Here is a 14260-nt window from a genome sequence, read left to right as displayed (position 1 = left end):
ATTATTACTTACCTGCTAATTTTCGTTCCTGTAGTACCATGGATCAGTCCAGACAGTGGGTTATGTCCCCAATCCAGCAGATGGAGTCAGCACAAGCTTTGAGGGGGCGTATCCATATATACTACTACCCCCTTCTGCAGGAGTTCAGTATCGAGTATATCAAAGCCAGAGTAGAGACCCCCCGAAGGATCAAGTTTGTGAAAACAGATAATGAAAACAATTGTAACCGCAACAAGTAACTGCAAACATCCTACCAACTTGTAGGGAGCTGTGAAAAAAACAGCGAAAAGAAACGACTGTGAAGACACAGAACACTGCGAGCAAGAAGTAGCGCAGAGCTGAGCAGGATCAAGAACCCAAACGCGGTGGGAGTCTGGACTGATCCATGGTACTACAGGAACGAAAATTAGCAGGTAAGTAATAATTTTCTTTTCCCTGTACGTACCTGGATCAGTCCAGACAGTGGGATGTACCCAAGCTTCCCTAAATCGGGTGGGGTCCTGCGAGGCCTGCTCAGAGAACCTGCTCGCCAAAGTGTCCAGAGACCGAAGAGGCGAGGTGCAGACGATAGTGCCTCGAGAACGTGTGTAACGATTTCCAGGTGGCTGCCCTACAAATTTCCTGCGAGGATACCGAGCGAACCTCCGCCCAGGAAGCCGCCTGAGAACGTGTAGAATGCGCTACGATTCCGGGTGGGGGAGTCCGACCCGCCCCAATGTAGGAAGCAGCAATGCCGGCCTTCAGCCATCTGGCAATGGTAGCCTTCGAGGCCTGAGACCCCTTCTTAGGACCGGCCCAGAGTACGAAGAGGTGGTCAGAGGTCCAGAACTCATTTGTAGCCTCTAGATAGAGGCGCAGAGTGCGCTTGACATTCAAGAGACGGAGAGACTTCGGCTCTGAGGAAGAGAAGGACGGCAACTCCACCGTCTGGTTCACCTGGAATGCAGAAACCACCTTCGGAAGGAAGGAGGGAACGGCGCGAAGCGAAACTCCAGAGTCGGAGAAACGGAGATAGGGCTCTCTACACGACAGAGCCTGCAGCTCCGAGATGCGTCGAGCAGAACAGATGGTCACAAGAAATACAGTCTGGAGAGTGAGATCCTTTATCGTTGCGCTGCGCAGCGGCTCGAACGGTGGTCCCGACAGGGAGCGAAGCACAAGGTTAAGACTCCAGGAGGGACAAGGGTCCCGTAACGGAGGACGCATATGCTTGACACCCTTGAGAAAACGAGCAATGTCAGGATACTGTAGAAGAGAGCCCCCATCGCTCAACAGCGAACCAAGGGCGACCACCTGAACCCGTAGTGAATTATAGGCGAGCCCTTTTTCCACCCCCGCCTGTAGAAACTGAAGGATCTGAGGTACAGAAGCCTTAGCGGGTCTCGTGGCCTGGCTGGTACACCACAGCTCGAACACCTTCCAGACTCGAACATAGGCTGCCGATGTCGATGTCTTTCGTGCCCTCAATAGCGTGGATACTACCGCCTCCGGGTAGCCTCGACGCCGGAGGCGGCGCCTCTCAAAAGCCAGGCCGCAAGACAGAAGAGTTCTGCCTGCTCGAAAAATACCGGGCCCGGATGTAGGAGCTGGGGGAGGTGCCCCAGCCTGATTGGCCTGATCACCAGCTGTAGCAGGTCCGCAAACCAGGGTAGCCTGGGCCATTCTGGGGCAACGAAAACCACGGTCCCCTGATGGCTTTCTATTCTGCGGAGCATCCTGCCCACCAGGGGCCATGGTGGAAAAGCGTAGAGCAGAAGATGTGGCGGCCACGGGAGGACCAGGGCATCCACTCCCTCCGCGCCGCGCTCTCTCCGGCGACTGAAGAAGCGTGGAGCCTTGGCGTTGAGAGCGGACGCCATCAGATCCAAGTGGGGGGGCCCCCCACCGATGGACGAGAAGTTGCATCGCTTTGTCGGAGAGAGACCACTCTCCGGGGTCCAGCAGTTGACGACTGAGGAAGTCCGCCTGGACGTTGTCCACACCGGCGATGTGCGAGGCCGCTAGCCGGACGAGATGACACTCCGCCCATTGCATCAGCAGCGCCGCCTCGAGCGCGACCTGCGGGCTGCGCGTGCCTCCTTGTCGGTTGATGTAGGCCACGGTGGTAGCGTTGTCAGATAGGATTCTGACTTCCCGGTTCCGAAGAAGCGGGAGGAAATGTCGCAGAGCTAGCCGGACCGCTCTGGTTTCCAGACGGTTGATTGACCATTTCGCCTCCACCGTGGACCACGTCCCCTGCGTGGCGCTTCGATCGCAGACTGCACCCCAGCCTGCTAGACTGGCATCGGTGGTCACCACCACCCAATTTGGCAGATCGAGGGACACGCCACGGGCCAGGTTCGGCGGATCCAACCACCAGCCCAGACTGTCCCTGGCATTCTGCGGGAGCGGGAGAATAATCTGGTAGTCCTGCGATACTGGTTTCCAACGGGAGAGGAGCGCCCACTGTAAGGTCCTGAGGTGCGCGAAAGCCCAAGGTACAAGGTCGATGGTGGACCCCATCACTCCCAGGAGTTGCAGGTAGTCCCAGGAGGTGGGCTCTGGTAACGCAGAGAACCGTCGTGTGTGATCCCGCAAGGATTGAATTTTGTCCTGGCGCAGAAAAACTTTGCCCAGTAGGGTGTCGAAGGTCGCCCCCAAAAAAAAAAACCCAAGCGTTGCGAGGGCATGAGGGAGCTCTTGGAGAAGTTCACTACCCATCCCAGGGAATGTAGAAACCGTACTACTCGAGTCACCGCTGAGCGTCCATGATCGAATGACTTAGCCCGGAGGAGCCAATCGTCCAGATAAGGATGAACCAGGATGCCCTCCTTCCGGAGAGCTGCCGCCACGACTACCATGATCTTGGTGAAGGTGCGCGGCACCGTCGCCAATCCGAACGGGAGAGCCGTGAACTGAAAATGCTGGTCCAGAATTTTGAAATGAAGGAAACGGTGGTGGTCCGGGCGGATGGGAATGTGCAGGTAGGCCTCTGTTAAGTCCAGGGAGGCGAGGAACTCCCCCCGATGCACCGCCGCAATCACTGACCGGAGCATTTCCATGCGGAACCGAACGACTCGAAGGGATTTGTTGACTTCCTTGAGGTCTAGGATAGGCCGGAAGGAACCGTCCTTCTTTGGTACGACGAAATAGATGGAATAGTGGCCCGAGCCCACCTCTCCGAAGGGCACGGGCGCAATAGCGCCTATCTCCCGGAGTCTGTCCAGAGTCAGCTGCACCGCTCCTCTCTTGAGGTCCAAGCCACAGGGGGAAAAGATGAACCTTCCCTGCGGGGGGCGGACAAATTCCAATGCGTAGCCGTGTTTTATGGTATCCAGGACCCACTGGTCCGAGGTGATCCGTGCCCACTCCGCGTAGAAATACGTTAGTCGGTCCCCAATCTTGGGGACAGGGGAGTGGGCGAGACTGGCATCATTGTGAAGACTTGGTATAGGGGTTCCCGGTTCCGGGAGTAGTGCGTGCGGGCCGACGCCCGCGAAAGGAGCGCGACCAGGGCTGAGACCTGGGGGCGGATGACCGGGAGCCCGCCTGTCTGTATCCCCTGTAGCGCCGTTGCGCTCTGGCTCTGGTCCGAGAAAAAGAAAATGCTCTGGATGGTCGAAACCTATCCTCCGGCAGCCGATGAACAGCGTTCTCCCCCAGGGACTTGATGATCTGGTCCAAATCCTCCCCGAAGAGGAACTTGCCCCTGAAAGGAAGAGAGCCCAGACTAGTCTTAGAGGACGTATCAGCCGCCCAATTGCGTAGCCACAGTAGTCGTCGTGCTGCCACTACCGAAACCATGGATCTTACGAGGACCCGAAAAAGGTCGTACGAGGCGTCCGCCCCATACGTCACTGCGGCTTCTAGCCGATCTGCCTGGGCAGCCTCATCGGACGGCAGGTTCTGAGACGTGAGGAGTTGTTGCACCCAAAGGAGACTAGCCCGCTGGGCAAGCGAACTGCACATCACCGCCCGCATACCCAGAGCGGAGACCTCGAAAACCCGCTTAAGGAAAACTTCCAACTTACGATCCTGTGTGTCCGCAACGCCGCACCTCCCGTCACTGGGATAGTCGTCCTCTTCGTGACCGCCGACACTGCGGAGTCCACCTTTGGGACCTTGATGAGGTCCAGAAAATCTTCGGGGAGCGGGTACGGCTTTTCCATAGCCCGGCTGCTCTTCAGGGAGGCCTCCGGGGTGTCCCATTCCCTGGTGAGAAGTTGTAAAAACGAGTCATGAATGGGAAAAGCCCGAGCCCTCGGCCGGAGTGCCGCCAGGACAGGATCTCCCTTCCTTGAAGAAGTGACGACAGCGGGAGCTACTGGGGCAGGCGGGTCTGGTGGCGGGTCCAAATCTAATTCTTGGATGATCTGTGGGATGAGGTCGTCCAGCTCTTCCCTCTGGAAGAGGCGTAGGGTACGCGGATCATCCCCCTCCTGCGTGCCGTCCCCTTGTCCCCCGTCCGGGAGGTCAAGTCCATGTCCCGCTGGGTCTGGCACCGCCCCCACTGCCGTGGGCGTGGATCGGACCAGACCCAGGTAGGAAGGCGGGAGGCCCCCACTCCCGGAGGGTCGGGGGGGGGGGCCGGCGTCGAGGGCGACATCCGAGGGATCTTAGGAGGGGGGGGGGGGTCCCACAGGTGCTTCCAAGCCCCTGCAGATAAGCGGTATGCATGAGCAGGATAAACTCCGGAGAGAACCCCGGCCTGCTCGGGTGTGCTTCGGGGGCGGCGTGGTTCCTGCTCCCTGGCTCTGGGTGCTTGGTTCCTGCACCAAAATTGGGGGAACACCCCCGCTGGTAGAGTCCTCCAGGGATCCGTTCTCCCTCGTGGCCTGCGCCTCAGGGCGCTCAGAATGTAAAATGGCCGCCGTTCCCGCCAAAAATGGCGGAGTGGCCGGCCCGCGCCGCCCGGGCAAAAAAGAGAAATCAGTCAGGGACTGTGAGGTACCTTCCCCCCCGGGAAGGCATCGTGCACAGATGCCCTCCCGGGAAATCCGGGACCCCGGGTCTCCGCAGGCCGCACAGTGGGACGGCCGCGGCATCGGGATCGCTGTAGGAGAAACGAAAAAGCCACGGGGGGGGGGGGGGGGGGCCACGCGCACAAAAGCGCCGCTGCGGGGGGGCCCGGTCGGCCCGCACTGTCCGCTGTCCGAAAATAGAGGAGGGTGCCGCGGGGGGGGCCTTCCCGGCCACACGACCCGCCCCAGACATCTTTCCCTAAATGGCTCAGCAGCCCATGAGGAGCTGTAAAATGGCCGCGGGTGAGGGAGTAAAGAGCGAAGAGGCCGGCTCCACCGGCTTTCGCGGGCACCGGGGGCTGAGCTGTGAAGGAAAAAACTACAAAGGAAAAACAAACTTACCCCTGGTTGCAATGAGAAATAAACAGCAAGGCCGCAGAGAAGAGACAAGGAAGAGAAGCCACTCCCCAGAAGTTGAAAGAACTCTGCCTTTTTTTTTTTTTTTTTTTTTAACTTAATACAAACTTGATACAAACTTGATCCACAGAAAAAGACAACAACAAGCCATAATCAAGCAAGAAAGTGAAGAAAAAGGAAAAGGAGGGGAAGCCTGATTCCCCTACTCGCATCTGCTGGAGTCAGAAGATACTGAACTCCTGCAGAGGGGGTAGTAGTATATATGGATACGCCCCCTCAAAGCTTGTGCTGACTCCATCTGCTGGATTGGGGACATAACCCACTGTCTGGACTGATCCAGGTACGTACAGGGAACGGTAGTCGAAGGGGGACCCCAAGATGGGGGAATTTTACAGAACTTTTAAGTTTAAGTTCCGTGAGGAAAGGTTGTGAGGTAAACTCAGAGCTCCAGAATCCGTGAGGCTACTGCTGCATGGAAAAAAAAGAGACTGAAGGGGGACCCCTGCTGGATGCAGGGTTGGTGGCATGCTGGGCATGCTTAATGTGCCAATCAAAGTTCTAGAAACTTTGACAGAAGTTTTCCATGATTGGGCTCCATCCTGATGATGTCACACACATGTGAGGACTACCATCCTGTTTGTCCTGGGAGAATATACATTTTTAAATAAACAACATAAGAAGTTGCCATACTGGGTCAGACCAAGGGTCCATCAAGCCCAGCATCCTGTTTCCAACAGTGGCCAATACAAACTATAAGTACCTGGCAAGTACCCAAACACTAAGTAGATCCCATGCTACCGATGCTGATTAATAGCAGTTAATGAACTTTACCTCCAAGAACTTATCCAAACCTTTTTTAAACCCAGCTACACTAACTGTTCTAACCACATCCTCTGGCAACACATTCCAGAGCTTAATTGTGCGTTGAGTGAAAAAGAATTTTCTCCAATTAGTTTTAAATGTGCTACTTGCTAAGTTCATGGAGTGCCCATTAGTCCTTCTGTTATCCGAAAGAGTAAATAACCAATTCACATTTACCCCTTCTTGACCTCTCATGATTTTATAGAGCTCTATCATATTTCCCCTCAGACAGTTCTTCTCCAAGCTAAACAGCCCTAACCACTTTAGCCTTTCCTCATAGAGAAGCCATTCCATCCCCTTTATCATTTTGGTCGCCCTTCTCTGAATCTTCTCTAGTGCAACTATATCTTTTTTTCAGTGAGATGACCAGAATCGTACAAAGTATTAAAGATGTGGTTTCACCATGAGCGATACAGAGGCATTAAGATATTTTCAGTTTTATTGGAGAAATTACTTACCTGATAATTTCATTTTCCTTAGTGTAGACAGATGGACTCAGGACCAATGGATTTATGCTCCCCTCTTCCATGCGAAGAGTAAGGTGGCAATTATTGCTGCCTAATATTCTCGCTTCATCAGGCGAGCCCTCTCAAGGGCCAGACCATAAGACAGAAGAGAGTCAGATCCTTGTGAATGACCAGTCCCTGCATTAGCAGGTCCCTATGCAGTGGGAGGCAGAGGGGGGTCTCCACCAGGAGTCTCCACATGTCCACATACCATGGACGCTTGGGCTAATCTGGAGCTACTAGTAGGACTAATCCCCTGTGGCGCTCAATTCTGCCCAGCAGGGGCCACGGAGGGCAGGCATATAGCAACTCTTCTGGACAGGTCTGAACGAAAGCATCGATCCCCAGGGACCACTGATCTCTTCTGCGACTGAAGAATCGGGGAACCTTTGCATTGTGAGATGCAGCCAGCAGGTCAATGGATGGGAGACCCCATCAATCTACTATCAGCTGAAAGGCTTTGGCCGACAATGACCGCTCTCCTGGATCCAGACTCTCCCTGTTTAGAAGGTCTGCTCTGATGTTGTCTTTTCCTGCTATGTGGGAGGCTGAGATCATCTGTAGATGTATTTCCGCACATTTCATAAGGAGATCTATCTCCTGTGACATTTGCTGGCTCTTGGTTCCACCCTGGTGGTTGATGTATGCTACAGTCGTTGCGTTGTCTGACATTACCCGGACCACTTGACCCTGGAGTCTGTGGCTGAACTGCAGACACACCAATTTTGGCTTCCAGGCAGTTGATGTTCTACAGCAGTGGTTCTCAACAGGTGTGTCGTGAGGTATTAGGAGGTGTGTTGCAGGGCCAGCAGATGACTGCCTCCTTATCAGCCCAGGTGGGAGATGGTTGACTTCTCTTATATTGGGCCTGATGAGAGGCTACTCTTACTTCCTTTTTTTTTTTTTCTTTCTGGCCCAGTGGGAGGCCGATTCCTCCTTCACCCAGATCAGAGTGAGACATTGCCAGCTCCTGCTGTTCTGGGCCTGATGGGACACAAACTTGCCAAGTTCTTATGGCCTGGATTGGCCACTGTTGGAAACAGGATGCTGGGCTTGATGGACCCTTGATCTGACCCAGTATGGCATTTTCTTATGTTCTTAAACTTTATCTTCCCCGGCTGAGTCTGAGTCCGCATCCCCAACCTCCTTTCCCCCACCCTTGGAAGGTGGGGGAAAGGAGGTTGGGGATGCGGGGAAGATGACGGTGGAATGGAGAGGGAGTGTGGGGGCTGCTGAGCAGGAAGGGGTGGGAAACAGGGGTCGAGGTAGCTGGGCAGGGAGGGAGATGGATGAAAGGGGTAAGGAGAGTCAAGCAGGGGAGAGAGGGAGCACAGGGAAGAGGATGTGGGAGGTCAGGAATGCTGGGCAGGGATATGAGTGTGAGTGGATGATTGAAAGGAAGTAATTAGGAAAAGTGAAGGATGATGGAGGCATGAAAGGGAAGTGACAGGGGCAAGAGCCATAATATGTCAGTTTTGGAAATGTGCATTTTTTCTATCTGTATTTCTGTTTCTAGCTATCTGGTTTTGCACTGCATGCAGAGTGGCATTTTGAGGTTTCCATTCCAGTTTTTGTCTCCACATTTGTAATTTGTGGTCTTTTATTCTGTATTTAGGGAAGGTTGGATCTGTATGTGTGACTGAGCTGAGGTATTTTACTAGTAGGTAGGGATTTGTATCAATCTTCTTTCTTGTGTTTTCTCATTATCAATAGGACATGCACTGGTGCTGCACTGCTGCCTTTTCATAGGAAGTTTTTAATTAGTGTTGCAATGGTATGGAAGGTTTGCTACGCATGTGCTAAGAGGTTTTTTTTTTTTTTCAGGTTTTGTATTTTACAATGTGCCTAGTAGTAAGGGAGTTTGTGTTTGTTATTGAGATAACACCAGAATCAGAATATCTTTTTTATATAGCGAGTTGTATTTGAAATATCCTAGTTCAGCTCTGTATCCATTGTTTGGTGACAGGGGGGGGGGGGGAAAGGGGGGGGGGGGGGGAGTGGAGAGCGGGGTCGGGGTCCTCTGGATGCAGAGTAAACGTTTGCATTGACTCAAGTGTTCAGTGTGTCATGCCTGTAAGCATTTTCTGTCAAGTGTGTCCCAATAGAAAAAAAAGGTTGAGAACCACCGTTCTAGGAGGGCCTCTTCCTCGGTCCAATATCCCTGGGCCGTCAGTTCCTGTCAGTGACTCCCCAGCCCTGAAGGCTTGCATCTGTTGTGAGGACCAGCCAGTTCGGAGAGGTCAGGGGTACACCCCTGCTCAGTTGAGCTTCCTGTAGCCAACAGCATACTCCCATCGGTAAGGTGAAGCGAATCAAATAATCTTGAGACTGTGTGTTCTAACGTGACTGTAGTGAACGTTGAAGTGGTCATGTGTGCCTTCATCCACGGCACTACTTCTCCAGGGTTGTCACCATCGAACAGAGAACTTGGAGTTAGCGCCACACCATCAGGCTTCCTGCACCTGCTGCCTTTCAGCTGCTTGAGCAGCAAATTCCATGCTGGGAACTGACTACCTGACCAAGGCACACCTCTGAGGGATCTTGTAAAATCACCTCAGGAATTCTCATTTGGGGGAGGGACCTTTAGGTAGCACTGCAGAAAAGTGGGGCTCAATCTTTTCTCCAATTTAAAAGTAGAATTTCTTCTTCGAAAAGGTACAACAATTCCCATAGGGAAAGCATGTCTGAATTTGCTGGAGACAAAGAAATACTGAAGGGCTGAGTTCACTACAGGGGTTATCTAGGGTGAAGTCAGCTTTGAAACCTGACTCAGTCTCCATCTGCTGGCACGGGAACATAAACCCATTGGTCCTGGGTCCATCTGGCTACACACTAGGAAATCACCTTCCCTTCCTAATAATTCCTAACATTCTGTTTGCTTTTCTTGACTGCTGCAGCACACTGAGCTGACGATTTCAATGCATTATCCACTATAACACCTAGATCTCTTTCCTGGGTGGCACCTCCTAAGATAGAACTTAATATTGTGTAAATACAGCAAGAGTTATTTTTCCTTATATGCATCACCTTGCACTGTCCACATTAAATTTCACCTGCTATTTGGATGCCCAATCTTCCAGTCTTGCAAGGTCTTCCTGCAATGTATCACAATCTGCTTGTAATTTAACTGCTCTGAATAATTTTGTATCAACTGCAAATTTGATTACCTCACTCGTATTCCTTTCCAGAACATTTATAAATATATGAAAAGCACCGTTCCAAGTACAGATCCCTGAGGCACTCCTCTGTCCACCTTTTCCCTCTGTGAAAATTGACCATTTAATCCTACTCTCTATTTTCTTTCTTTTAACCAGTTTGTAATCCACAAAAAGACATCGCCGCCTATCCCATGACTTTTTACTTTTCTTAGAAACCTCTCATGAGAGACTTTGTCAAACGCCTTCTGAAAATCCAAATACACCATATCTACCGGGTCACCTTTATCTACATGTTTATTAATCCCTTCAAAAAAAATGAAGCAAATTTGTGAGGCAGATAAATAAATAGATAAATTAATGAATAAATACAAATGCAATTTAGTTCTAAAATAACTAAGCTAGAGTAATTATGTCAAAAGCACATTTATCCAGGACATTTATTCTTGTTTCAAAAATTCCCTTCTGGTTTCTGATGAAGTAAAACGAGACCCATCAAATGCTCCTCCTAGCATCTGAATGCACGTTCCCTTTCAGCAGCTTCCAGCTCCTCTCATACCCTGAAAGAAACTGGTGTATAGGTCCTGTTGCCTCTCAGTTACTCAAAGAATATTCTGTAGCAGTTTTAATGATCTTCTTAAATGAGCATATATGAAAGCATATGTATACATACACACGCACACATATACACATTTTTTATCCTTCATAAAAAGGTATAGCTTAGAGCTTCCTACCTGCTTGGGATTCTCATGGTATATCCTAAGGGCAGGGGAAAAGACATTAAGAGTCACATTTGTATGTCTACCACTTTCTTATTCTTTAAGAAAGAGGTGTCCTTGGTCTCCAATCCTCACCTTCTGGCCAGCCTTTCAGCAGTGGATGTAGGGAGCAAAATCCAGACTTGGCCAGATAGATCGCCATTTTCTGCTCTGCAGATTTCAGATCATTATTGATGATGGTCAAGAATGGCAAGAGCTTTCTCACTGCTTGATTAGCCAGCTGCTCATCCTCTGCCAGGGCCTGCTCTTTCATCAGAATGTCTGTCACTTTTTCCAGAACATGGTACCTTAAAGATTAAACACAAAAATGTAGGTAGCACCCAGCACACAGAATGGTGTAGTCGCACAGTTAATCATCAAGAATCAAAGGGACTAGGTGTGACACAAAATGTATCTTGTTCAAAACTCTAAAATTCTTTGAAAGCAATTATTATTTTAGAGGAAGCAAAAAATGCTTGTCACAGTATCAAACTAGCAATGCTGACACATCACAACCTTGCGGCACATTAGGCAAAGTCTGAAGAATTAAGTAGAGACTATCAAAATGGAAAATTTGCTCCTTGCACTACCGAAATTGTCAGTTAGCACTGACCTGTACTGCTGGCTGTGTCTAGGAACAGACTTCCTTCTCCTACAGATGGAACCAGCACGACCCACCTCCATTTGTCACACAAGCATGTACTAACATCTAGTGGTATGAACAAACATGCTCAGATGTTTGTGTCACTTCCCGGTAATGTTTCAATACACAGAGAGAAAAACTAGGTATGGAAGAGTTGGGATGTTTTTCTTTTTTTTACTTATCTTTAACAAGGATATTGGCAGCTTCTTGTATGCATCAGGTAGTGAAATATGTATGTATATATTTTTAAAATCTTCTACTCAGAATAAAATGCAGTTAAGGAAGATTACATGAATCATGTCACCACTTGATGTAATAGTCAACTACATGTCAACTACTTGAGGTAATAGTTTCCAATAAAAGGCTGATCCTGGTGTGTGACTCACCCAAAGGCTTTGCAAAAGCCCGGTCTCTAAATCGATGTTTCTGCAGGGTGAAAAGCCCCAGCTGTGCATCGAGAGTGGTTTGATGGCACCCCAGAGTACAAGGCCAGCATAGGTCATGATGACCCATGACCTTTAATCTATAAATCTACAGAGCCGAAAAAGAAACACAGACTAAAGCCTCACAGAAAAAAATACCTCAAGGAATCAAGAAAAAAGTTTCTGGTGCATGCCATATTAAAAATCAAGGAGGGTTTGTTTTTTTTTTTGTTTGGTTTGGCTGGTCACATTACAGCACTATGTAAGAGAGCTTGTGGAACATGCCAGCACAAATAGCCATTGCTGCATCCTTGCAAGATGTGCATCAAGAAATGTCAACGGTGGCCTTAGGCCAGTCTCCAGGCCACGATTCCATGACCAGCATGAGAAATCAGCAGGGATGGGATACTTCCAGTGCAGAACATACCATCTCCCATCAGCAGAGAGATCCACTTTCTCAAAGAGGCTCAGCAGACTCGTAACCCTGTCTTCTGGGCTAATCTGTTCATGAAAAACCTTCAAAAGGAGAGAGAGGTGGTTATTTACATTCAGTATGCAATTCATAACTCAATTCCTACTAACTCCGGCTATCTTCATGATTACAAACAAGCAGCTCCTTTTGGGGAGTAGGGGGTAGAAATTGAAGATGAACTACTTATCCTCTACTGATATCTCAGAAGTGTCACTGAGAAGACATTTCCCACCTCAGCATGCAGTAAATCCTTGCATGCGTCAAGAAAGGTTTCTTCAGCAGAGCAAGGATTTCTGGGATGGGAAGATATAGCTGACATTACCATGTCTCCATTTGTTCCAGCATAAAATAAGACTCTCACTTTGGAAAGACAGAAGGGGCCACACTGGAGAAAGCCAATTGAGCACTGCTCTTTCAGAGATTTTATTTATTTTTTTTAATAAGGCTCGCTCACATCTAGCCGAGTGCTCCCCACAGATTCCAGCTTACCTCCAAGGCACCGAGTGCAGACAGAACAACATCGATGTCCTCATCCAGGAGACGAGTTAGAAGAGCTTCTCGAACAAAGGACTCATCAAAACCCTCCTGTTCCAACGAAAAACACAATATAACATGAGCTTTCTAAAACCACATGACGGAAAAGGATTACCAAAACGATGCAGGCCTGGGCTCTCAAGTCCTATGGAAAGAGAGTTAAGGCCCTAAATATGTACACACTACAGGAAAGGAGAAAGAGCAATGAGGTACAACAGAGATATTCAAATACCTCAAAGATAGAAATAGTAAGCTAGGCCCGGTGGCTCAGTAGAAAATGCTGCAGAGGCCCAGGAATCCATTCCCTCAGCTTGGAATTAGCTAGGAATGATGCGGAGGCAACATTCACGACCCATGGTGGTGGTGGTGGGGAGCCAGTCTCTGGCATCACGTGACAGAGACTGTCACGTGATGGGGCAAGACACGAGGTCCGTGATTGCAGGGTTACAGAGAAAGCCCCGATGCATGGCCCCCTTCCCATCCTGCCCAGGACGTTTGCTGCAATGGCTGGGCTAAGCAAGTCGGGAAGGGACATTTAAAAGCAGGGGGAAAAAAAATCCTCAGGTAGTTTGAAACGAAGACTTGTGGCACCGCAGCCCAACAGAGTCTGGCTCCAAATGAGCTGGAAGCCTGAAGAAGTGGGAGGAAATCCCTGCCCCCTCTACCACCTCCCCAAAAGAAATATATAAATATTACACAAGCAGCAAGAATTTTTCATTTTAAAGGATCTTCTAAAGCAAGGGGGTGGACAGAGGAATAACAAAGAAATATTTCTTCAAAGAAAGGGTTCTGAATATGAGTAAAAGCTTTCCCAAGAGTGGTGGTGAGCACATAAACAGTATCCAAAGTTGAGAAAAGATGAGAAAAGTAGAAAGGGTCCTTATTTGCCAGGAAGAGAACAAAGTTGAGTGACTTCTGTGGTACTGCAGCTGGAAGCCTATATAGGAAAATTTGTTCTTAACTGCTAATTTTCGTTCCTGGAATACCACAGATCAGTCCAGACAGGGGGGTTTATGCATCCCTACCAGCAGATGGAAGCAGAGAACAAAAACTTTGAGCCACTGCTACATAACTGAGAGTGCCACCTGCAGTCCCTCAGTATTGATCTGTACCCAAGCCAAGACATGTAACGCCAAACTTCCTCTAAAAGAGCTGGGGAGAACAAGTTGGAACTCCCAACCAAAATGACTCCTGCACTATGGTCAAAAAAGAACATTTCTTTTTTTTAAACTCCAAGCTGCGAGAACGATATACAATTATCTTTTGCAGAACAAAATTAAACTCTGCATCACCAGTTGCATCCAGAATCAGGAGAGGTCTTTCGAAAAATAATCATAATCAGAATGGGCTGGGAGTCTGGACTGATCTGTGGTATTCCAGGAATGAAAATTAGCAGGTAAGAACCAAAGTTTCCTTTCCTGTTCTTAACCAGATCAGACCAGACAAGTGGGATGTACCCAAGCCCCTTTACAGTAGATGGAATCTCGAAAGACCTGCACGCAGCACACTTTGCCCAAAGGCACCCTCCTCTGGGGCCCTAACATCCAAACAG

At 49.7% G+C, this 14260-nt stretch overlaps 1 protein-coding gene across 6 annotated transcripts in view; it reads right to left on the bottom strand.

Annotated features, from left to right (window-relative positions):
* Positions 1-14260, bottom strand: part of HEATR1 (HEAT repeat containing 1) — a 317329-nt gene that overhangs the window by 161437 nt on the left and 141632 nt on the right. For all 6 annotated transcript variants that reach the window (XM_029593810.1, XM_029593813.1, XM_029593812.1 and 3 more), the window contains 3 exons: positions 12664-12759; positions 12130-12218; positions 10734-10945 (listed from right to left, as the gene is read on the bottom strand). In XM_029593810.1, coding sequence (XP_029449670.1) covers positions 10734-10945; positions 12130-12218; positions 12664-12759 — 397 coding nt within the window. The remainder of the gene's footprint in view (positions 1-10733; positions 10946-12129; positions 12219-12663; positions 12760-14260) is intronic.

The sequence above is a fragment of the Rhinatrema bivittatum genome, chromosome 3 (assembly GCF_901001135.1).
Source record: "Rhinatrema bivittatum chromosome 3, aRhiBiv1.1, whole genome shotgun sequence".
Lineage (NCBI taxonomy): Eukaryota > Metazoa > Chordata > Amphibia > Gymnophiona > Rhinatrematidae > Rhinatrema > Rhinatrema bivittatum.
Note: the sequence above shows the minus strand (reverse complement) of the source record. Positions and strands in the feature narration are given on the sequence as shown.